Source organism: Lissotriton vulgaris, chromosome 5 (assembly GCF_964263255.1).
Source record: "Lissotriton vulgaris chromosome 5, aLisVul1.2, whole genome shotgun sequence".
NCBI classification, from domain to species: Eukaryota; Metazoa; Chordata; class Amphibia; order Caudata; family Salamandridae; genus Lissotriton; species Lissotriton vulgaris.
Genome location: NC_141693.1, coordinates 267,823,132 through 267,849,197, shown reverse-complemented (window position 1 = coordinate 267,849,197; position 26,066 = coordinate 267,823,132). Strand labels below are relative to the sequence as shown.

General features: G+C 46.3%; 1 protein-coding gene across 13 annotated transcripts in view; it reads left to right on the top strand.

The window, feature by feature from the left end:
* KIF1B (kinesin family member 1B) overlaps nucleotides 1–26,066 on the top strand; it is a 1,388,545-nt gene that overhangs the window by 792,087 nt on the left and 570,392 nt on the right. For all 13 annotated transcript variants that reach the window (XM_086921360.1, XM_086921359.1, XM_086921355.1 and 10 more), the window contains 2 exons: nucleotides 16,953–17,068; nucleotides 18,152–18,207. In XM_086921360.1, coding sequence (XP_086777486.1) covers nucleotides 16,953–17,068; nucleotides 18,152–18,207 — 172 coding nt within the window. The remainder of the gene's footprint in view (nucleotides 1–16,952; nucleotides 17,069–18,151; nucleotides 18,208–26,066) is intronic.

The following is a 26,066-nucleotide window of genomic DNA, read 5'->3' as shown; positions in this document are numbered from 1 at the left end:
CTAAGAAGGGACGGGCGGTGCACAAACGGACCATCTGTTGGTGGGTCGTCTTGTGCATCAAGGCATGCTACTCTTTGGCTAAAAAGGAGCCTCCTGTTGGGCTGAGGGCCCATTCCACTCAGGCCACGGCGCTTACTACTGCCCTGGGCCGGGGAGTCCCCTAGCAGGACATCTGTCAGGCAGCTACGTGGGCCTCGCTGCACACGTTCGCAAGGCACTACTGCCTGGACAGCCAAGTCCGGAGGGATGGCTTCTTTGGCCGTTCCGTCCTCCAGGACTTTCTGGTGTGATTATTGGTTCGCAGACCCACCACTGGGGTCGGTATTGCTGGGGTATCTATTCTAAGGTAAGGAATCTAATACTAACCTGTTTCTTTCAGATGCACAAGTTACTTACCTTCGATAACGATATATCTGTAAGAAACATTAGTTAGTATTCGATTCCTTACCGCCCCACCCATCCTCCCCGTTCTGCGAACCAATATCTAGGGTTAAGGTCATCCCCTTTCAGGGCCCTAGTGTCATGGCACCAGTGTTAGTTTTTATCACGGCTCTGCGTTCTTGTGCGGAAAAGCTGTGTATAAGAACTGACGTCAGCGCTCGAGGGCGGCGTCTAAGTACTCCGGCGACGTCATCCCGGCGCCAACGATGCCGACGACGGACACGGAGCCGCAGACGACGCCTACCGACGCGCAAGGCTACTGCTGCGCAAAAGTTTCCGGATCCAGTCTGACGCCTGGGGATATTCTAAGGTAAGGAATCTAATACTAACTACTGTTTCTTACAGAAATATCGTTACCGAAGGTAAGTAACTTGTGCGTCTGAACTGGGGTGGCAGAGTGGGCTAAAGAATGATGACGGATTAAATGCCCAGACGAGGGTCCCTTGCTCACTTTGCCACTGGATTCAAGCTAGCCAGGCTGATGACTGCTGATTAGCCAGCAACCGGTCCCCAGATGCTAGTTTGCATCCAGGGAAGACATGGCTTGGCAGTTCGGGCTGGACTGTTCCCATGAGGCACATGCGGGATGGTGGCTCTCGTCACTGTTTTTCATATATGTATGTATGTATATATATACTGCAATCTCTCCCGCTGTCAACTGTGCCTTTACCGAGATTCCAGCCTAGCCTACCCCTTCCCACGGCGCCGCCCCCGCAGCTCTGGCAGAGCCTCCACAGTTGCTGATGGCCTACCCGCCCTTTCCGGGTCCATTGGCGACTCCAGCCCTGCTGCAGGAGTTCCTGTCAGCCATGGCACGTGTCTTTGGGCCCACCGGTGCGCCTTCGGGCCCCAGGCCCAACTGGGAGTCCTTGTGCTTAGTCGTCGCCGGCTTCGTCCCCGACGTCGTTGACGACTCCGGTGTCGACGCCGATAGACCCCCATGGATCCCCATCCATCTTGCTTGGCCCTGTATGACCAAGATCGACGGTGCTGCCACTGGCTTTGGCCACGGTCCCCGCCGACGCCGTCCCTGGCTTTCTCCCCGATGTTGAGACCGCGCCGGAAGGTTGTCGACCGACGCAGATTCCATCGCCGATAGGGAATTTCTATCCCTTTCTTCAACCACCTCCTTATGTTCCACCTGTTCAGCATGTGGAGAAAGGTGAGGACTGGGAGGGGTCTGAGGACCCTCTCGCAGCATAATACGAGTTAGACTCGGACTGGGATGAGGATTGGGGGAGGCAGGTGACCAGGATTATACTCCGGAACCTGGCTCACTGTCTCCTTCTACCGTGGCTCCGGAGGGTGGTGGCTCCTATTCTATGGTGTTGCGTATGGCAGCCGAGGCTCTTCATCTCAAGCTCCCTACCGTGACTGTCAGGACTAACCGCCTGATAGAGGTGCTTCGGTCGGCGGCGTCTTCTACAGAGCCTCTGCTGCCCTTTAATGATGCACTCTTGGATTTTCTTTTGGGCACCTGGTCCAGGCCCAACACAGGGGCTCCTGTGTATAAGAACGGGGCCCAACGCCATCGCCTGGCGACCCCGTTTTCCTCTCCCAACACCCTACCCCTGAGAGCACTGTTGTCCAAGCCTCTGTGTCCCCGAGCGCGTTCCCTTCCGCACCACCAGACAGGGAATCCAAGAAACTGGAGCAGTTTGGGAAGAAGATTTTTTCTTCCGCCAGTTCAGGACTGCGGTCTGTGAACACCCCATGTCTCTTGGGCCGTTATTCCCATTCTGTGTGGGATACGGTTGTGCAAGTGCTGCCTCTGTGTCCGGTGGAGGTCGGACAGGACTCTCCCAGGCTATTGCTGAGGGGAGAGACGTAGCCAAGTTCACGATCCTTTGTGGTCTTGACACTGCTGACTCGTTGGGCACGGCGATTTCCATGACAGTGGCGCTACGCCGCCACGCCTGGCTGAGGTCTGGCTTTTCTGGGGATGTTCAGAACACATTGATGGACATGCCCTTTGATGGCACTTGCCTGTTTGACGATAAGGGGGATTGCGCGTTGGAGCACTTTAAGGACTCGGCCACACCCACTCATTCCGCTTCTGCTTTTCGCTCCTTTCGTGCTCAAGAAAGGGTCGCCCACGCACATTTGTTTCAGAGCCACAGGCCTGCGCAGCAAAAGTCTCTTCGCAGCTGCGGACGTGGGACCTGCAGAGGCGGCTCACGAACCCAGCGTGTGTGTAAGTCCACCACCCCCTCCCCCCTGCTGCCACTGCCTCCAAACCTTCCTAGTCTGGTGTTTCAGGCCCACCAGACGCCAGTGGGTGGCAGGATTCGCCATCACCTCCACCACTGGCGCACCATCACATCGGACAGGTGGGTTCTGCAAATTATCCGAAGAGGTTACTCCCTCCCATTCAAGATAGTCCCCCCAGCCATGCCACCACAGTATCACTGCATGTTGGGGGATCACTTGGCACTTCTCCAGCAGGAAGTTACGGCCCTCTTGGCCAAGGGGGCCATCGAGCGCGTTCTGACTCCAGAAGTAGATTGTGGTTGTTACTCCCACTACTTCTTGGTTCCAAAGAAGGACAAAGACTTGCGTCCCATCTTAGACCTTCGGAACGTCAATCGCTTCTTCCGGAAGGAGAAGTTCAAGATGCTCACACTTGCTCAGGTCTTGTCTGCCCTCGACCCGCAAGACTGGATGGTAGCATTGGACATGCAGGACAAGTGTTTCTGTATCCCCATCCTGCCGGCCCCATCCTGCCGGCCTACCTGCGATTCACGGTAGGGCAGGAGACTTTTAAGTTCACTGTGCTCCCCTTTGGCCTTACCAACGCCCCTCAGGTGTTCACCAAAGTGATGGCGGTGGTCGCAGCTCATCTGCGCAGATCAGGAGATTCAGTCTTCCCCCAATTTCGACAACTGGTTGTTGAAGGCGGGCTCGCCCCGGGCAGTCGTCTCCCACCTCCAGACTACGGCCGACCTCCTGCATTTGTTGGGGTTTTCCATCAACATGCCAAAGTCGCACCTGATTTCCTCTCTGAACCTCCTCTCGGTCGGAGCGGTTCAGGACACGGCGCAGTTTTGGGTTTATCCTCCTGAACAGCGAGTCCAGGACATTCGGGCTATGATTCAGATCTTTCAGCCCTTGTCCTGGGTTTCGGTCAGGACGACCTTGAGGCTGCTGGGCCTCATGGCCTCCTGCATCCTGCTCACCAACCATGCCAGATGGCATATGCGGTCTTTGCAGTGGGACCTGAAGTTCCAGTGGGCGCATCATCAGGGGAACCTGTCCGACGATGTCCAAATCTCAGGGGGCACTTCACAACAATTGCAGTGGTGGCTCACGAATCAGCATTGTGTCAGCGGCAGATCCCTCTCCCTTCCCCAGCCGGAGAACACAGTGGTGAGGGACGCGTCCCTTCTGTGATGGGGAGGCCACAAGGGAGAGGTGGGGATCAGAGGCCTCTGATCTTCGGCGGTGTCCCAGCTCCATATCAACCTTCTGGAGCTTTGGGCGATCCTTCTTGCACTGAAAGTATTCCTCCCCTCTGTCAAGGGGAAGGTGGTGCAGGTGTTCATAGACCTCACCACCGCCATGTGGTATTGCAACAAACAAGGAGGGGTGGGGTTGTGGACTCTGTCGGGAGGCTCTGCGCTTCTGGACATGGCTGGAACGTCAAAGCATTTCCTTGACGGTTCAACACCTGGCAGGTTCTCTGAACGCCAGGGCGGACAAACTCAGCCACCGGTGCCTGATGGATTACGAATAGCGTTTTCACTCGGAGGTGGCGCAAGGTCTCTTTCAACAGTGGGGAGAGCCTTGGTTAGATCTATTCTCCACCGAAGATAACGTGTAATGTCATGACTTCTGCACGTTGGAATTTCCAAGGCGGCACTCGCTCTTGGACGCTTTTCGCCGCGAGTGGAGCTGCGGTCTATTGTATGCCTTTCGGCCTATACCACTTCTACCTAGCATGCTGAAGATCAGGCGCGACCGGGCCCAAGTCATTCCTGTGGCTCCGGACTGTTCTCGAAGAGTTTGGTATCTCGAGCTACTCAGTTTGAGCATGGATCCCCCGATCCGACTGCCTCTTCTGGAGGATCTTCTGTCGCAGCAGCAGGGGACGGTCCTCCACCCTAACCTGTCCAGCCTCCACCTACATGCGTGGAGATTGAGGTGGAGATTGAGCAGCGACAGTTGATTCCTTTTGACTTGCCTCCTGAAGTCTGTGATATCATTCTTGCAGCCTGGCGTCCCTCCAGTAAAACGCCTACAGGTGGAACATATTTGTGGCATGGTGCACAGTAAAGGCTGTGGATCCCCTTGCTGCCCCTCTTTCAGATTTTCTTTTGTTTCTTCTTTCTCTGGTCCAGCAGGGCTCTGCTCTGGGCACTATCAAGGGCCATCCTTCTGCGATTTCGGCCTTTCTCATGCTCCCTCATCAGCCCTCTCTTTTCAAGTCCCCTGTTGTGAATCGATTTCTCAAAGGCATTACTCACCTTTCCCTCCTATTCCATTTGTGATGCCACAGTGGGACTTTAATCTGGTTCTTACTTTTCTGATGTGAGCTCCTTTTGAGACGCTTCACAACTGTCCTCTTGGTTTCTTAACTTTGAAGACTGCTTTCCTGGTTGCCATCACCTCCGCTAGGCGCGTGAGTGAGTTCATGGCTCTTTCCTGTAAGCCTCCTTTTCTGTCGGTTCATCCGGACAAGGTTGTGCTTCGCACTCGTCCTTCCTTCTTGCAAAGGTTGTCACTGCCTTCCACATCGGGCAAACTATCACCTTGCCCACTTTCTTTCCGCCTCCGCACCCTTCAAGAGAGGAAGAGACTCCACCGGCTGGACCCAAAACATGCGCTTTAATTTTTTTTGAATCGCACACAAATGGATGGATGATCAGCTCTTTGTTGGCTACGTGGGCGCCAAGAGAGTCTGGGCTGTACACAAGAGGACTATCTCCCACTGGGTTGTCTTGTGTATCTAAGCCTGTTATTCTCTGGCTAAAAAGGAACCTCCAGTGGGGTTGCGCGCCCATTCCACCTGGGCGGCAGCAGCTACTACTGCATTGGGACATGGTGTCCCCTGCAAGACATCTGTCTGGCAGCCATGTGGCCCTAGTTGCACACCTTACCAAGCATTATTGCCTTGACAGTCAAGTCCAGAGAGACCGCTTCTTTGGCCGTTCTGTTCTACGTGACTTTCTGGTGTGATCTTGGTTCGCAGACCCACCACCGTGGTTGGTATTGCTGGGGTATCCTATTCTAAGGTAAGGAATCTATCACTAACGTGTCTCTTTCAGATGCACAAGTTACTTACTTGTGTAATGATATATCTGTAAGAGACATTAGTTAGTGATAGATTCCTTACTGCCCCACCCATCCACCCGGTTCTCCAAACTGATTTCTAGGGTTAAGGTCATCCCTTTCAGGGCCCTAGTTTCAATGCACCAGTGGTCAATATCTTGCATGGCTCTGCATTCCTGACGCGCAAAGTCGTGTACAGAACTGAAGTCAGCGTGCGTGGGTGCGTCGAAGTAGCTCCAGCGACGTCCTCTCGGCGACAACGACGTACGCGGAGCCTACGATGATGCCTACCGACGCGCAGGGGTACTGCTGATGAAAACTTTCCGGACCCAGTCTGATGCCTGGGGATATTCGAAGGTAAGGAATCTATCACTAACTAATCTCTCTTACAGATATATCGTTACATAAGTAAGTAACTTGTGCTTTACCTAACCGCAAGCTTAAATACAGCAAACTAGTAATCTACAAAATGGCGGACAGATGGACCAAGTGAGAACAGCTACTTCAAGATATGTTTTATGAAGAGAGAGCACTAACTTTGGTGTATAACAAATAACGCGTCAGTAACACAGGAACCATGAGCATTCCAAAACTACTTATGAGAGAGTTAAAACAGGCGAGAATCATGGAGATAAATAAATTGAGGTAAGTGTCACTTGGAAAAAATATATAGACTGTGAAAGAATATCCCGAGGCCTACACTAAGCCATCTAGATCCGGATCTCCTTTCTAAGTGGCAATCCGGTACAACCAAATGCTCCATGAAGCTAATAAACACATTGAGTACGCGTGCGGAAAGAAGACTAGCGCAAACAATTGAAAAAACAAAAAATTTGGAAAAATCTTTAGAACAATTCAAGGAAACACCTGCATTCATCAAGTTATTTGAAGACCTTTAAAAAAGATTAGACAAACATGAACTAGAAGTACAAAATAAGACAATGTGCAAATTTCAATGGGATAAAATGTATTATGCGACAGGGAGAGTGTACACATTTGCAGAAAGTTATTATCCAAATTACAGCAAACAATCCATGGATCGAGTACAGAAACAAGAACAGACAAGGATGTCAAGTGTGGAGAGTTCTGAGGTGAGCTCTGGAGATGAAGGAATGTCCTGTGGCAGACAGAAAGTGGATTTTTAAGGGAGATGCGTCTTCTGCGAGTGACAACGTGAGGTAGAGGGATGGTCTCATTCCAAAAAACAGAACATCAACATACTATTGAAAAAGGGACTAACATTCTGCCCCTCCTATGGCATGGATCTGGCAATGTCTAGAGTCAATTTATATGAGTTCTGCCGGAAACTAAAATTAAAAAAGTACTTTTCAAATACCCATATGAGACCCAGGGAACAACAAAATCAAGACCTATTTTCACCACTGACCCTGAATGTTATCCCACCATTGAGATCATTAAACAGTCTTGAGACCGAAAGCAATGGAAATAGTCCTATAGCTACCACAGAAACCATGACAGACATGCAACTATGTGAAGAGATGACTATCGCAACCAAAACGTCTATCAGTAGCAACTGCAAACCTCGATCAAGATTCTGCCCACAACTACCAGCAGGAAGTAGGGTAGAACCCTTCCAAGATTTAATGACAGAAGAATTAAGGACAATATACATTATGGAGAGTAAAAGGAACCAACAAAGATCCAACAACATGGCCAAAGATGACAATTGGGCAATAAATGATTTGCGGATTGACGACAATATCGTCATAAAACCCTCAGATAAGGGTGTTAACATCGTTGTGATAGACTCCCAAAATGATTACCTGGAAATTAAGACAGTTGAATGATGTGAACAGCTATGAGAAACTCAAAGAAGATCCAACTTCCTCAATTATGACCAGATTCCATAGCATGTTACGTGGCTGGCCCACGGATGATTAGTTAGATGACAATGACTTAGAATACCTCCAAGTCAATCGACCTATCACTCCGCCCATCTATGTTTTGGCAAATGTTCACAAGAATTTGGAGAATCCCCCAGTGCGCCCAATCGTTAGTTCTTGTGGATCACTCTTGGAAAACACCTCCAGATTCTTAGATATTTTCTCTTTCCTTATGTACAGTAATTTCCCTTCTTATCTTCGGGATTCAATGGATTTCTTAAATCTGAAATTTGGGATCCCCTGGAAAGAAAACTACACAATGGTGACAATTGATGTAGTCTCGTTGTATATATCGATCAGACATGAGGATGGTATGAAAGCCTGTGAATTTTACCTGAGATCACAATCATTGAGTTTGCTGGGCCAAACCAATGTGATTCTTGATATGATTCATTTCGGTCTTACAAATAACATATTGATCTTTGATAAGAAATTCTACAGACAAAGCAAAGGGACCGCAACGGGTACATCCTCTGCGCCCACATATGCTAATCGAACAATGGGCCTGTAGGAAGCAGAAAATATCTGTTCTGAAACGAACAAAAAATTGATGGACAACGTGATACACTAGATGCGTTATATAGATGATTTGTTTTTAGTTTGGGAAGGTACCACCTATGATCTCAATTCCTTTCTTAAATCGCTTAATAATAACGCATTCCAGCTGAAATTCACATATAACATCAGCCACCAAGAGATAGACTACCTGAATATACATATTTATATCAAAAAGCAAAAAATGTGTACAACCCTCTTCTGCAAGCCGACAGCCTGGAACAGTATCCTCTTAGCAAATAGTGCTCACTCAATGTCTTAAATGAAGTATCCCCTATGGGGAGTTTCTTAGAGTACGTAGAAACTGTACTGAAGATCAAGAGTTCCTCTCACAGATTGACCAGATGTAAAGGAGATTTCTGAAAAGAGGATACCCAATGGTGGTTTTGGACAATGCAAAAACAAGGGCTATGAAAAAGACAAGTCTTTATTGCATCCCAAGAGCCTCAAGGAGAAGCAAAGGGAACAACCCGAGGAGAATATTATAAGGTATATCACACAATTCAACTTCTCGAGTAATACAATAAGAGATTCATTACAAAACCATTGGAAAATACGTACAAAGCATGAAGATTTAAAAGCATATGCATCAGATCATCTAAGTATTACCTACAAAAAGGCATCTTCCCTGGCGGACCTGCTAGCACACAGCCATTATCAGAGAGCAGACAAAAGTGGAAGTAAAAGTCAATGGCTAAGAGCAAGGGGCTTTTTCAAATGCCTAAAATGCAAGGCATGTAAATATGATCACAACCAGCAAAAAGTAATCACCTTGATATGGGAGAAAATCAAGGAAATAATCACATGCAAGACTACACATGTGGTCTATGCCTAAGGTGCGATTGTGTAAAACAGCACATTAGGAGTACAGTGAACAAATTAAAATTCTGTGTTCTCCAACAGCTTAGAGCAATTCAAAACAAAGACTTCACCTATGCCTTGCAGAGCATGTGTGGAAAGATCATGAGTCCAGTTTTGAAAAACTATCTTTCTATGGTATTGAACATGACTCCTTAAATATCAGAGTTGGGGAACAGGAACTGACGCTCCGGAAAGCAGAGTCCATTTGTATAATCATGATGGGAACAGAAATACCATGGGGACTCAATACTGATGCAGAACTGTATACTTCATTATAAACTCGCACCACAACTGTCGTAATGGAGAAAAACGTTTGAAACATGTTGCACTAAAATACATTTATTGGGAATTGTGGTTGGTTAGATTATGCGGTTGGCACTTTGAAACATAGGAGAAGGAGCGATTAATCTGCGGTTTTTGTTTGATTGACATTGACCATTAGTGAGATGCTTGAATGTTATGCGTGTAAAAACGTAACTATATTGATACTTTATTAGGATTTGATGTGCACACACGACAAAAAATTCTAAAAATGTTATATTTCATAATCTTTTGCAATTGCACTTTATTCTGATGATATATGGAGGAAACCACAAAGTCAAGTTGTTATCATTTATAAAATCTAAAAAGAAAATGTAAGGGATGTATTAATGAAAGGGAAAAAACAGAATTGTGCAATCACCTGATTATCAGGGTACTTTACCAAATCCGGGGTGCACATAAGAAACAAATAATTTTTTACATGTTTATATTTATTGCATTCCTCATTTTACTTCCATGCTATATGGAGAAATTCCATGAGTTAAAGTTGTTGCCATTTTTCTATAAAAAATTGATGAGATGGTTTAATAAAATTATGAAATTTTAGAAATGTTAAATAACTGCTTTTTAAAATCAGATTGGGCTTTAAACGCATAATTAATTTGGTCACAATAAGCTTTCAATGGATACATCACCCTATATCACCCTATATAAAATTGATAAGCTAATAAAATATATTTATTGAGGGGCTCCTCCTCCCACTCAACCCTCCTCAGTTACTTAACTTTTTGAACACAGAGGGTTGTGTAAACTTGAGCGCATAAAGTTGGCAAGAAAAAGAAAAAAAGCTAAAGAATTGTTATGTTCCTTTAACAACCATCCAATACTATTTTTTTCAATTGAGGGAGGGTCCAACCAATCTCTTTATAATCACTTTGCACTTTACACACTCTGACCCGGATGAAGGCCTCTGGCCGAACCGCGTAGGTTGTTTTTTGTCTCCTGATTGCACTGTCTGCACTTTGCACTTTATAAAAATGAAAACAATGAGAAGAAAATAAAGACTTCAAGCTACAGACTGTTGTGAGTTCGCTGCATTGAGTGCTGCCTTTCTGTGTCCTTCAATAACGGCAATGGAACGTTTATGAACCTTCCTTAATCTTTTAAAATTCCCATTGTTCTCTTTTTTTCTTACCCATATTCTTACCATTTCTTACCCATATGAATATCTTGTGTAGGCTACCTCTGGCTCTGGTAGTTTCTTCGTCTAGGCATACTCTTTGAGTATTGCTCCATGCTGTTCCTTGTGCATGACTTATGGTTTACCTTCTGTCTGTTTTTACAAAACAGTTTGGCTACGATAATGTTTTCCTACTGCGAGCATTGCTTTCTGTCCTGGGTTCCCTTCCTCGCGGCCGACCCTGTTTCGGGTTCTGTCGTGCCTGTGCACTCGTATTTAGGTTGAGGTGAAATGTTGTCTTTGGGCACATTACTGTTCCTCTGCCAGGAGTACATATTTTTCTATCTTCTGCTTTTTTTACCTGTGGTTCCTACCGCAGCTTTTGAGCTGCAAATCAATTTCTAGTTAGCCTTGCTGCCTTAGAGCAGCGGTTCTCTTCTGTCTTCTTATTCTCCAGCTAGCCACTTGCTAGTTCTACTCAGGGATTTTGATCTGCTCAGTTTGCAGGCCTTCCTCCAGGAATGATTTTGCTTTGGTATCTAATTCTAGTACCTGTCTCTACCAGATAAGGCGTTACCAAAGGTAAGTAACTTGTTCATCAGAACGCTCCTATTTTAACATTTATTTTGAACCTTTAACTGGAACCATTAACAATCAATACATTTTGAGGAGTGGCACATGTGAACTTTACAGCTCTTGCCTATGGCCATACCACCCTGAATGCGCCTGGTTTCGGAAGCAGAGCAGGGCCAGTCCTGGTTAGTACTCGGATAGGAGTCAGCTTCACAGCTCTCTATCCCTGTCATCAATCCCCCCGCCGCTCCCCCACTAATATTCCAGTCAAGCAATCATAATGAACAATTTACTTACTTTCGGTAACACCTGATCTGATAGAGACTATATCTAGCCGCAGATTCAATCCCTTTGAATTTCCCAGGAGTCAGGCTGGATCCAGAAGATTTTTTGAAAGCAGTACCCCTGCGCGCTAGTAGGTGGTGTTTTTAGGCTCCGCATGTATTTAGGCGAAACCTAGGTGCGCTGATGTCAGTTTCTTTTCACAACTTTCCACACCTGAAGAGCAGAGCCATGAAGAACACTGGTGTGGAAAACTAGGGCCCTGAAACGGATCAGCCCTGTCCCTACAAATCCTTTCACAGAGCAGAGAGGATGGGTGGGTCGATAAGAAATATGTGGCTAGATATATTCTCTATCAGATAAGGCGTTACCGAAGGTAAGTAACTTGTGCATCTGCTAGAGATTCTACCGTAGATTCCTTACCTTTAAATAAATACCCAAGCAATACCATCCCCGGAGGTGTGGCTGCGGACCTATTTCACACAACAAATTCCTGCAGGACCGAATGGGCGAAGTGCTTGTTCTACGGAACTAACTGTCCAGACAAAAATGTTTGGTAAACTTGTGCAGGGAAGCTCACATTGCTGCCTGGCAGATGTCCAAGACCGGGACTCCACGTGCTAACGAAGTGGTTGCAGCTTAAGCTCTTTTGGAATGAGTTTGCAAACCTTCAGGAGAGTGCTCTATGACCAATGTGTAGCAGAACTTAATGCAGAGCACGACCCTTCTAGAGATGGTCCATTTCTGCATGGCCCGTCCCCTTCACATCAAAATATCCCACAAAGAGTTTGTCATCCACCCAGAACAGTAGAGATAGGGGAAGACTGGCACCCCTGAACTCCACAGATGAGCTGCAACCACCACAATTACCTTGGTGAACACCGGAAGGGCACTGGTGGGAGAAATCCTCATTTCTGGAATGTGTGTCAGAGAACTGATGCGAGTCGTCCAGGCTGTTCAGTGAGTCCTGAGCGGGACCGTCCAGTGACAGACTATCCTACAACAATTGGTGCAACGCGGGTCACTGATTCCTTCCTCTGTGTCCCTTGGCTGCGGCAAGACTTGAATTTGGCAGGGTGCAGCAAGTGACAGCACACTGCGGCCATGCTTGGGCCTGTGTGAGCTGCAGCAGGAAGCTGCGAAAGCCATGAATGGTTTGCGGGTGGCAAATTTAGCAACCAGCCAGCTCCCTCCCTAAACAATGTGAATTCCGCGCTCAGACAGGATGTGACGCCGGTCCACCATGGCACCAGCAATTACTAGCACACAACCTGACGGGGCCCCGTGACGTCAGGGTGACAGCCAGAGCTGCACCGCGGGGAAATCGGAATAATGTAAATGAAACATTGTAGCACTGTGTCATCGCGCGGCGCCGCAGGAATATTTGCGGTAGCCTGGCTGGGCAGATTTGTTGCATTGCTCTCTCAGCCGGTCCAGAGCTGAGAGCAGGAATCTTTAACTATTTATGACCTTACTGAGCCCAGCAAGCAGCAGCTGGCAGCACGTCTCGGAGCAGTGTGCAGATGTCTGCGTCAGGCATGTGGATGGCGGACCCCCACCCCACCTTTCTCCCCATCAGGACAGTGTCCCAAGATGTCTGAGCGCTTATCAGCTCTTCGCCGCCACTGGGAAGACCCGTGTGAAGTCAGTGAGCAGGCAGCAGCTGATTTCCCGTGTAGACCCGGCCCTGACCGATAAGTGCCGGTGCTAAGCACCGGAAAGCACCGGCACAAATTAAGCACTGCTGGTGAGGCCAAAAGAGAGCAGAGTGAATTGAAAATGCTCGTGGCCTACCACAAACTGCATATATCACCAGTGGGCAGGCAGGACGGGAATGTGGATATAGGCATCCTGCAAGTCCAACGCCACCACCCAGTCTCCTATGTCCAGGACAGTCAAGACCTGAGTCAACGTGAGCATTTTGGATTTCTCCTTCTTGAGGTAGAAGAAACTGACGGCCCGCCGATCCAAAATAGGATGAAGGCCTTTGTCGTTTTTGGGAACCAGAAAGTAACAGGAATACCAAACTCAGTCTACTTCTGGCTCCAGAACCCTCTCTACGGCTCCGTTGGCCAAGAGACCCATGACTTACTTACGGAGAAGGGACAGATGATCCTCAGTCAGTTAGTCAGCTATTAATCGTATGGTGGAATCGAGGGAGGGGGTGCCATGAAGGGGAGGGAATAGCTCCGTGGGACAATTTGAAAAACTCACCTGTCCAATGTAATGAACAGCCAGTGGGGCAGATGATGGTGAATCCTGATGCCAGGTCTGTGGGCACCGCACCCTCTGCCTCGTAGAGGCTGGGGAGCATGTGCACCTCAGTAGCTGGGAGAAAATTGGCTTGGTTGGAAGCCCCTTCCATAGCCACAAAAGGAGCGAAAGGTGAATTGGGGGTGACGTGGGGTCGTAGGAAGGTCCAAAGACTTGGCCATAGCCTGACTGTCCTTGAAGCGCTTCAGCACCGAACCTGCCTAGTCTCCGAAGAGACGGGTAGCATCGAAGAGTATGTACATAAGGGATGCCTGGACATTCCTCGAACAGCCAGTCGTCCTTAGCCAGGAGTGGTGCTTCAAGGCCAACTTCGATGAAACTTCTCTGCCTAGTGAGTCGGTGGTGTCAAACCCACAGTGGATAGTGAGCTTTGCTCCGTCTCTCCCATCAGCAACAGCCTGAGCGAGTCCTCCTGGACCTGTGGCAGCACTTGCTGAACCGTGTCCCGCAGAGTGTGTAATGGCCCTATAGGTTTTATGCAGTTCACAGACTGCAATCTCAGGCTGGCGGAAGAAAACCTCTTCTTTCTCAACGGGTCCAGCCTCTTGGTTTCCCCATCCGGAGGAAAGAAAAATGCAAAGAAAATAAGAGAAGAAAAGGAAAAGTAGAGATAGAAAGGAAAAAAGAAGCAGAAAAAGCAAAGCAAAATGAGAGAAGAGTAAGATAGGGGAAAAAGAAAATGAAAGACCGCAAAGAAGAGAGAAAGATTGGAAAGGAAGGCGGGGAAAGAAGAAATCGAAAAAGAAAGACCAGGTAAAATAGAAAAACAAAGAAATAACTAGACGGAAGTAAAGACCATATAAAAAATAAGAGAAAGCAAAACGGGGAGAAAAATAAATGGAGAAGGAAAGGAAGGAGTGGAAAAAAAGAACAATCAAAGGCGAGAAGAAAAAAAGAAAAAGCAAGACCGAATTGAAGCAAAAAGAGAAAGAAATAATTATTGAAGAGGGACCGGACTGCTTGGTCATTCACTGTCCGTTATTTTGCTTCATAGAACAGGATCAACAGTATGTTAACCCCTTCACTGCTATTCCGCCGCAGTGCTAAGGGGGTGGGGCGGCCGCATGCTGGTGACGGAACCGCTCCGTCACCAGCGTCGGTGGCGCTGTGCTTATGACGGAGCGGTTCCGTCATGGCCCGCCCCGCTCAATGGAACGCTCTGCGCAGGTGCGGAATTTGCGCCGCGCAGGCGCTCCGAGCGGGCCATGACGGAACCGCTCCGTCATCGGCACAGCGCCACCGCAGCTGATGACGGAGCGGTTCCGTCAAAAGCAGGCAAGGGGTTAACGTGCTGCTGTGGCAATTATGCAGTTGCATATTCTCAAGCCAACTGATGGGCAATTATCATGTGTGATCTACTCAGAAGGCAAGCGAGCTACTGGTGGATCACGAATAACTTGTTTAAGACCATTGTGCTGGTAAAATTTATCTCCATGCTCTTAAGCCTGATTTAGTTATTCTAGTACATAATGATTTGTGTACCTTTCATCCATTACCAAATGAAATACTGTTGACTGTCCACAAACTATTGGAAATTTTCTAGCATGTTCATTCAATTGGTATGCAATAAAACGAATCGGTCCCAAATCATTCCACCCACATGCGAAGTTATGAACCATGTTTCTATGGTTTGTTTCGATTCATAGACAATATATTTTTCATATGGAGTGATCCAGTGACTCTTTTGAGCGAATTTCGATTATTTTAAATGAGAATCCTTTGAACATCAAGTTAATGATGGGCAAAAGCAAAGAATCGTTAGTATTTTTAAATTCCACAATTGAGATAAATGTTAAAATGAGGACGTATATTCATGGAAAACACACTGCTTCAAATTCTATTCTTTTACATTTGCATGCTGTATAAATTAATTGAAAGCATTCCTTTTGTTGATTTTTTAGTTTTTTGAGTGTGAAAGAAAATCGTAACTCAGAACCAACATTTTTGGAAGAATTGCCGAAAATGAAGGAAAGATTGATCAAAGATGGTTATAAATCGCCAAATTAAAGGCTATTTCAAATAGAGTGAAGTCTTTTAGTAGAAAGAAAGTTCTATTTGAATATTCACCTAAATTCAGGCACTCGGACTAGAATGATATTTACATACTACTGGAATATGTTATACCGCATAGAGCGATTAGAGATGCCTTGGCACCTACTAACTCAAGGTTAAAAATAGTGTGTCCTGGAACATCCTTCAATAATGTACAAAACATTGCCTAATCTGAAAAGTACATTTTGTGAGAGCTATTTTGAAATGCGGGCAATAGTAGGCTTTCTCCTCTACCTAAGGGTAGCTTGTGGACATTGTAAAATGTGAAGTTTTGACTAAGCCCCGTCAAATGTTTTGACAACCTGAAAACTGAATATGAAACATGTTTGTTCATTAATTGTTTAACAATTTCTGTAGTATGCCTTTGTGGTAAAAAAAAATACAGGGGAGCACAATCAGAAATTTCAAAACACAGATAGTGGAACATATTAGAGCCAATCAAAATAAAAATCCTAGCTATGCCACAGCACAATATGTTTTAGAAAAACATTTGTGCAAAGTTGATAGCTTGAAATTGTTTGGAATTTATAGATTAAAAGAGGCAAGATGGATTTCCAGGTTTAATGTTTCACCCTTCATCCGGTGATTGGTGCTTGAGATCATGTGAAATTCTATATCTTGAAAATGAATATGGCGTTCTAAAATGATATTGCTGTTTAGAACTAGATTGCTGTTTTATTACTATTTTTTTTAAGATGTGTTATATCATGTTTATTAAAAGGAATCAGTAGCAGATGAATGATGAGAGGTTTATTACTTAATTAATTCAAAATTTGAACTCTGAATAATTATTAGATTATTGAATATCAAAGGTAATAAATAACTGCTTTGTAATGACCTCAATTAAACCCATCTTGAATGATCACTCCTCTTTTTGCATTTGTATTACCCAGTGAGACCATGAGGGAGGGCTAAGGCAAATCCCATACATGTGTGACAGGCGAATGGTATTTTGTAAAGAATTGGCTAAATGCATTTGCTGTGAGATGCTATTTTTTATAATTTAGAAGTTTAAATTCTTTTTTTGTTTAATATAGCATGAACTCGACCCGAAGGTATCAGACCGCTTTACATTAGCACCAGTTGCTTGAAAGACGGGCGTATTAATTATTTTTGTTAGGCACTGGGAGATTAAGTGATTTGGACCGAATCAGAGTTTATTGAGCGTCCCTGCCGAGACACGAACCGGGTTGCCCAGCTTCGAGGTTGACCGCTCCAGCTGTTGGTTTCTTCCAGTGGTGCAAGCATTTTGGCAGACATTAATTACATGCATCTGATTTTTTGACTTTCTAAATTTGCAGATTGCTGTGGAAGTGACCGAATCCTTTATTGAGTATATAAAGACAAAACCTATTGTGTTTGAAGTATTTGGACACTATCAGCAACATCCACTCCATCTGCAAGGACTCGATCTCAGGTAACCACTTAAACTTATAAGGCTACCATAGAATGGTTGCAGATATTTGCCAACATGGTCTCATAAAGAGACAAGTTGATGCTTATGACAGAAACTGGGAGCAAGGTTTTTGCATAGATCACTGATTTGGACAGAGGAATTTCAACGTTTGCAACCGGAGAGTCCTTGTAAAGTCATTTACCTGGAGTAGGAGAATTGCTGTGCTTGCTTTGCCTGGGTGCTGAAGACTCCTTGCACTGTCACAATCTGAGATGAGTGAGTTGTCATAGAATAGATACAAGAGAAGCTGAATATGTTTGATTTAGGTGCTGAAATGATTCTGCACTTAGAGTCCCTAAGAGTGCATGTGCTAGTGGCAGTAGAGGCAGTGCACTTAGATGAGCAAGGTGCAAGCAGAGTTGTGCCATTTCAAAGATTAAGTTTAGGCGGGTCTGTGTGCTGTTATATTCAGAGATCTAGAAAGCTGTTAGATTGGTACAGACTATGGTAAGGTATCCTGAAGCAAGCACATTCTGAGTGTCAGAAGAATTGCTGCACTGTCACAAACTGACTTCATGAGCAACCAAAGCTTAAAATCAAGGAGATAAAAGTACTGGCATACACTTGGGTTATTGTAGGCCCTGCTCTGGCACAGGCTGGAGTTTTGGGAATCCATGTGCAGCTGCAATGTGGGAGTAAGAAATCTGCTGTTCTGCATGCACTGGTTTGGGTGGCCCTTGCTCTGGCACAGGGTTCCATCTGAAGATTCTCTGCACTGGCATAGAATGTTATCATGAACGTCTCTGCAGCAGCAGTTTGGTCCAGAACATTGCGTGCGCTGGCACAGCCTGGTCTAAGGAAAGCCCATATTCTGTCACAGAATGTGGTTCTGAAAGTTCCTGTCCTTGCACAGTCTGGAGTCAAGGTATCCTCCTGCTTTGACCACAGTTTTTTTTCATCAATTTCCTCAGTCCTACCACTATGCTCAAGTGTGATTACTGATTGGTCTGCTTTGTTGTTTGCTTTCTACAGACAAGAGACTTGTTTGATACTGATATAAGTGTGACTCAGATTAAACCTCTAATCGTTCTCTTTTTTTGGCAGCCCACCACAGCCACTACGAAAGTTTTTTCCACCTCCCATGCCTCTCTCTAAGCCAGGTGAGTGTACACAGATTCTTCAAGATGTTCACGAAGAAATTCCTCTTTATAATTTAGGTCAATGGTGCACTTTAATTCCATGAAAGGATGCTCAAACATTTTTTTCTTTAACTATCTTTAGTATTTTCCTAATGATTAAATATATTGTTTTGAACACACATTAAGCTTATCTTTCAGTGTCATATAAAGCTCAAATTATTTATATTCCGATATACACTTTGGCATTTTAGATGCACAAACACTAATTTCAACATTTTTGTTTTTATATTCCCACGTGTGCGCACACATCTGTCTTTCCATGTGTGAGCAAGTACACACAGGGCTTTTGAACAAGCTTTTAGTGCCCTTAGGACTATCATATCATTTTCCTGGTAGAGGCAATTCAGTAAAATATATTTACCTTGATATTTATAGGATTCTCATGGTGAGTAGTATCAAAACTCTCTCCCCATTATTAAAAACAGATTGTGTTTTAGCTTCTAAATAATTCAAATGGAACTTTCCTCATGACAGAATTTGTACATGAAGTAATTCAAAGAGAACATTCTGTCTTATGAGATCTTATTCATTTATTCTTAACATGTCACTTGTCAAAATGTCTTCTACAAAAAGGATAGCACTTGCTTCTTCTTTGGTTGCTGATTTTTGGTAGTAGCCTCCGATGTGATTTTTTGGGCCAGTATATTCTTTCTTATGGGGGATCTCAGGCAATCTGACGCTCTGAGTGGGTGATCAGGGATATTACTTTTCTCTTAGTGGGGCGATTTCGGGGTTTACCTGCCCATTGTCCCTCTTAATTCATTAGAATAGTGTACTTAGGTTTCTCAAACCCCTTTCCTTTTGCTGGAATGAAGCCCACTTGTTCATGTAACAGTGATATTATCCTCTGCATGCTCATTTTTATGTTAATTTTTTCTTCTGTTTTCTTTTTATGTTCATCATCCAAACACCATTTTGCTGCCTGATTGGACCCATTTGTCCGCTATCTTGATTCAACATTACCTCCTTATTTGCCTTCCATCACTACTTTTTCATTACCTTCCGCTTGATCTAAATGCATATCATTTCATCCCTGGCTTACCTTATTGTTCCTAAATCTTTACTTTATTTTCCTTCATTGTCTGCTGTGTCTTCCTTCACTGCTTATTATATGTCCTTAATGACTTTTTACTCACTGATGGTGGCCTGCCTTTTTAAAATTCACTGCTTACTTCCTCTTCTTTTCTTGGCTACACTACTTTTCTTTCTTTATTCATGATCTTTCCTCTCTGTTCAATATTCTCTGCTCCTATCTCTCTATTCTTCATTCACGACTCACCCCTTGCATACTTCTCATTGACTGCTCTTCCTTTTTTTTTCTTCATGGTGGCCCTCAATTCTCTGCCTACCACTCTCACTCACTCTTATCCTTTGTCTGCTACTCCCTCTTTCATTCTCATTGCCTGCGCTTCACTTCTTTGATCACAAATCACATCTATTCCTTACCTGCTCCTCCATCCTGCTTCCATTATTTCATGCTTTCCTCTCTCTTGCTTCATTGCATGTACCCTTCATTTTGCATGTCCCTTTTGCTCTCTGCCTCTTTTCAGACCATGCCAGGAAGATTGACTTGGTGCGACATCTCATGTCTGACTATGTAAACGGACAGGTACTGGATGTGTTCTCTGAGCACGCAAACGTACTCGTCTCCTCTGCAATCACCAATTTCCAGGATGGTGCTGACCAGCTGCCACACTTTCTGTTTCTGCCAGTCCCCATCTGTCAGGTGGAGCGGGCCCCTAAAAGAGATGGTTAGTAGCAGGAAAAAAAGCCTGGCCTCCCCCAACAATCACAACTATGAAAGATGATTAGCCAAAGATTAAACCTAGTTGTCAGTGGGTGATGAATAACTAAAAGTAAAGCAAAAGGTACTTGAGTTACAAATGGGTCGCTAGCTTTGTATTTTTTTTTTATATTCAATGCTTGTTTGAATATTCTCTGTCTTTTCAAGGCTTCAAGACTTTACACGTTTCATAGCAGTAATACCTACTTTTACCCATCACTGTAAAATTAAGTACTTAGTGACTTCATGAAGAGTACAAGATACTGCAATCCCACCAAGGGTTTTAGATTTCTCTCTGCATGTCAGTGATGCACTGGGTGTGAGAAGTTAGCCTGGCATATGATGTCCACTAGTTCTAGTGGGCACCTTGCACCAGTCTAATCATCCCTTATTGATGATGGTTGTAAAGTCAACTTTATAGAAAGCTATCCTAGTGGTAGCATGAACCAGCAGTCTTCAGGCTAAGACTTCAGTAGGCGAGTTAAGCAAGTTGTTTTACCATATATAATCCCTTGAATACCAAATGAAAGGACACCACAAAAGGTATATATCAAATATATATGTATTTAATCTAAACACAACCCCTCTGCACTCTTTATGAGGTCAGAGGTCAAAATACAATACAAGTCACACAGTTAATATACTATAAGTTGCACAGTATACGTTATGCCCTAGGGGCCTCACAAACCATATACTAAGAAAGTGGTATAAGTACCACGTGAGTTAGAAAGCAGGCCTGGGGCCTGTGGAATCGCTGGGGCTACACTAAACAACCAAAGGTTAGGAAGTAGGAGGCCCACGGGAGACGCGTGCAGTGTCTAAACAATCGTGAGTTACCATTGACTTTCTATGGGAAACAAAGAAGTTAAAAAGTTACTGTTTAAGGACACTTCTGGATGGACTAGGATGGAACCCTTTTAAACTAGGGCACTTTGAGAGTCAAGACCCATGGGAGCACCGGAGTACCTGTGTTACCTCACCCAGGGAAGCCGGGTGCATAGGTGTCTTTTCGTGTCGGGTTTCGTCGTCATTTTTTATGGAAAGCTGCAAAGAAGTGCTGCAGGCGACCAGAGGAAAAGTGTCCGGGTGGATCCAAGGGTGGATCAGTGATGTGAAGAACCTGAAAGCAGAGGATACAGAGTCTTGGTCACTAGCCAGTGACCAGGAAGGAACCAGGCGATGTTGCGTGCTTGATGGTGAAGAAGGCGAGTTTGTCTCTTCAGCCACGAGGTCCAGGAGGCATCGACGTTGACCAGGCGCTGGATTCGAGCTGTCCCACGATGGATCTAGATGACTGCGGTGTCGGTATCCCGATTGGACCCAACAAGCCTTGGCAACCGCAACCCACAAAGAATGTTGAGATTGGCTCTGTTGCAGACCAGCAAGGTCTGTGGCGCTTCAGCTTTTCAGGGAAGCTGGAGCAAGCCGGGAGCAACCAGGAAAGCAAAGTAACTTCAAGATGGTATCTTCAGGGGGCTCACTAGCCATCGGGCAAGGAACCGGGAAGACGCGTCGAGCTCAAATGCAAAGGCGGGGCCCACTGGACATTCGCGGAGTGTCGGGGCCTGGGCTTCGGTGCAAATGGTGCGCGGGGCTGGGGCTTCTCGTACCCCAATGCACAATTTACTGAGGCTTCAGGAAAGGAGTGCAGGTAGCAAAATGCAGGATATCCAAGATGTCCGGCCCTACGTCTCTCGTGTCTGCCACGGGTCTCAGCTTTGCTGTGGATGTGGATCGGGGTCAGGGAAGTCTGGAAGTCCAGTTCTTGAGTCGCAGAGTCTTCGTGTTCCGACGGGAGCCTTGAAACTGCAGACCGGTGAAGTTGCTGGTGGTTCCTGTTTGCACAGGGTGGTCACTCCTTGACCACAAGGGAGATGTCTTCCTTCTTCCAGGCAGAATGGAATGTCGAAGGTCCAAGGTATGTCTTTCAAAGATTCGCCCAGGATAATCTAAAGTCCTGGGGACACAGCTCCTATACTTATACTAAGGATGGGGGCTGGATTACCTGACTAGGTCCCTCCTATGGGTGGACCTGAGGAGGAGGTGGTTACACCCCTTTCACTTTGTCCAGTTTTGCGTCAGAGCTGGGGCTGGAGTGCCCCAGCAACTGGTTTGAACCGCGCTATGCATGGACCACCTTGTGTGCCCCAGGCAGTGTCTAGATGCATTTACTGAATGCAGCCCTCCCTGCTCCAATACACAAAACTGCTGCCTGGGGAGGTGCTGGCACCTCCCTGGACAGGAAACCTATTGTCCAGGCCGCCCTTGCTTGAGTTTCCCCCAACAACAGGAGGTCAGACTTGTGTCTGTAGCAGCAGCATCAATTTTGTGATGCTGAGGCTCTGTTTAACCCTTCCCATGCTGGTGACGAACCCCAGCCGTCACACCCCGCGGTGGGCGTGTGCTGATGACGTCTGGGCTGGGGGTTCGTCACGGCCCGCCCTGTTCTTTTATTTACTGCACAGCGGTAAAATCGCGGCCGCAGCGAAGCGGTTAACTTTAACCGGGTAAAGCAGTAAGCTGCATGTCTTTTCCCTCTAGAAGGGTGGAATGCTACCCAGCCGCCAGAATTGGCGGGGGGGGTAGTGTTCCAAAGTGTTTGACACCTTCACGACATGTTTTGATAAAGCGAAACCAAAGTTAGCATTAACTGCGAGGATTATAATGCACTTAAGAGTATATGGTATGGCTATATCATAGAACAGCTATAAGGAGATGGTTCTGAAAGCTGCAGAGGTGCTCAGCTCATGCTAGGGCACCCTCTCACATAAAACCAAGCACTCTCCCTCCAGGATTGTCGAGGCCTACCCTAGGAGTGGCTTATAGGTGTATATGTGTCTATATATAAAGGCAGATATAGGTATACTATATCTAATTAAGGGGTGATTACACCACCTTACCCAGGCTGTGTGAACAACCTGTGGTGTCAGTTTGGAAGGCAAACCAGGGGTGGCACAATACATGCTGCAGCCCCTGGTAGGCCTAGGGTGCACCTATGCCCCGAGTACCAAGGGTACACTATACAGTGGCTCACAAGGGTGACCCAGTAACCAATCTGGTGTGTACCTAAAGTACATGGAGTCAATGTTATAGAGAAAGCAGATAGTCTGGGGCCCTGAATAGCAGGGTCCCAGGCAACTAAGTCAAAAACCAGCAAAACACCAGGAAAAAAGTTGGGGTAACCATATAGTCAGATTCCACCTTCCTACACAACCCCCCCCCACCGCCCCCCACCCACCCAAATGAAAAGAGATAAGTCTATCCTTGTCCAGTGTCCAGGTAAGCCTATATTGACTAAGTGGCCATATAAGGAAGTACCTGCACTAGCATGGTTACCCACTGTCTTATGGTCCACTAAGCAATCCCTCACCCTAGGGTATCAGAGGGTCTCCACCATTGGGATTTACTTCCTATGGGGTGTTTTGGCAAAGTAAAAGGCTGGTGCTGGGATGGAGTGCTGAAGTGAGGCTCCACTAATGTTGGGCTCAGCTTCCTCTGATCACTATCCACCATGTATGCCTTTCTTTCCATGACTGAGTTGCACTGTGCTCTCAGGGTCAACCTTTGGCTACCTACAGCTGGAGGTTGGGTCCCTTTGGTTGGACCACTGGAGGGACAGGTCAGGTTTGAGACCACTGAGTCCCAGGTTTGCCTGTGTCCAACAGAGTCCATCTGGGGGAGGTTCTTACATAAGGGTAAGGGAGATCCCTCAGAGTGTTGAGGAATTTTCATTTGGCTAGGGCTACTAGGCTGGGTGCCCCTAATCTGCTGATGGGAGGGTTCCTCTGGACAGGGGGCCCTTAGGGGTCCACTGGCCTCCCTGACCTCTACAGCCTTGGGCTGACTGAGGCAGGGTAGAGAGGGGCAGGTTACCTGCTCCAGACTGGGTACCACCTTGGAAGGGTCCACTGACATCAGGGGCTCTGCCAGGCCAGGCCTGACTACCTCTGGGGCAGTTCCTTCATAAGGGGTAGGGTCGGTTCCCTGAGGAGGCTGACCCTCACCTAATGTCTGGTGGTAAGGATACTTTTCTTCCTCCCCTTGCTCTCTGTCTGAGTGGAGTGATCCATAGTTTCAGGCTTCACAACACAAAAATCTGTTCGGGGTTGGGCTGTGACCATCACCGCCCTGCTAACTTTTTCTATTGTTTTGTTATCGTTGCTTTAAATAAATGTGAATAATGTTTACACAGTTCACAGGGACCCTCATTTTGTATACTATATTGCACCCAGGTCCCTTGTGGATTTTCTTGGGTAAAACCCCTCTTTTCTCAATTCAACTTTTTCAGGAAGGCCTATCATTTTGGAATGGGCCTGTTGCTCTACCTCAGCTCAGGCTGAGATTTCAAGATCATTGCCCAGTAAACAATCTACAGGCAAGTTTGTAGACACTGCCACTCTCTTTGGGCCAGTGACACCTCCCCAGCTGAGATGTATTACTGCTATGGCATAATCTGACCTGACTCCATCAATGTTGGTCACCTGGTATGTAAACCCAGGTAAAAGCTGTTCTGAGGGGACTAGTCTCTCACTCACCATGGTGATGCTAGCCCCTGTGTCCCCATAGGCCACAGCTGTCTGACCAATGATGTGGGGCTCCTGTCTGTACTTGCCCAAGATATTGGGACATGCTGTGAAGTTGGCAAACCCCATGCCATTATCACAGACTAGAGTTGCTAGGGGACCTGGTTAGGGCAGAGTCCACCTGAGTTCCCGAAGTAAACCCAACCACATTTTTGGGGGCACTCCCACCACCTGGGGAATTACTTCTAATAGTAACAGGAGGTGTTGGAGTATTACTTGGAGGAATAGTTTCCTTATTGCTGGCTTTTGGGCAACTGCTGTCAGTTTTTCAGTTGCCAGGTATCTTACATATATGGCAATAAGGTTTCTTAACATTAGAGGAAGGCGTTTGGGACCCACCCCCCTCAGAGGATGTTTGGGGCCCTGTAGTGGATTTGTCCTTAGATTTATCCCCACCTTTCTCTTGAGGTTTGGTAGAATCTTTCTTCTGGTCACCACCCTGATTTCTAGGCCTCACCCTGGTTCTGACCCATTTGTCTGCCTTCTTTCCTTGGGGAGAGGTCAGATCAGAGTCCACCAGGTGCTGATGTAGTCTTGTACTTTGCTGCCCAGTAACCAACCCTCCAGAGCCTTAGTAGCACAATCTACAAAATCAGTCCAGTCCTGAGTCTGTGTCTTCTGGGTGTCTCTGAACAGCAACCTATACTGCTCAGTGGTTAAGCCAAAACCATATATCAGAGTACTCTTCAGGACATAGTAGTTGTCAGCATCCTGTTCGTTAACGGTTAGGAGCTTATCTCTGCCTTTATCTGAAAAGGAGAGCCACAAGATTGCTGCCCACTGCTCCTTGGGGACTTTCAGCACTTTGCAGGCCCTTTCCCAAAGCAGTTATCCATTTGTGGATGTCATCCCCAACCTGATAAGGAGGGACAATCTTGTTCAGGTTTCTATGGTCATGAGACCTTTCCCTATCTCTAGGAATTATGCTCAATTTCTTCTCTTTCTCAAGAGCTAGGGTCTCTTTTGCAAGGGCAACTTCTTGCCTCTTGATCCTCAGCTTGACCTCTTTCATTCTAGCTTTGTGTTCTCTCCTCTGAGGGGCAGTCATCCTCCTCAGAGCAGAGGCACTGGACCCTACTGAGGAATCAGAGTACTCAGAACCACTGGAAAGTGATCTGGGCCTTCTGTTTCCACTGTTAGGCCTATTTGGAAGGTTAGAGGGGGGCCTACCATGGCCCTCTTCACCTCCACCTCCAGATAGTCCTGTGTTGCCCAGGTCAGCTTCATCAACTGCATCCTGGTCAGCATCCACTTCATCATCAGAGACCCCTGGATCTTCCCCAGTATTATTCTCTTCTGTTGAGGGATGGCCCCCTCTCTACTACCTTGGTTACCTGGGTCTGATGCATTCTCTACATCATGAGCCACTAAGATATCTACCAGGTGGTTAAAGGTTGGTCTCTGTCCTTGTCTCAGTCTTCTGACTGAACACAGACTTCTCAGTTCTTGAAAAG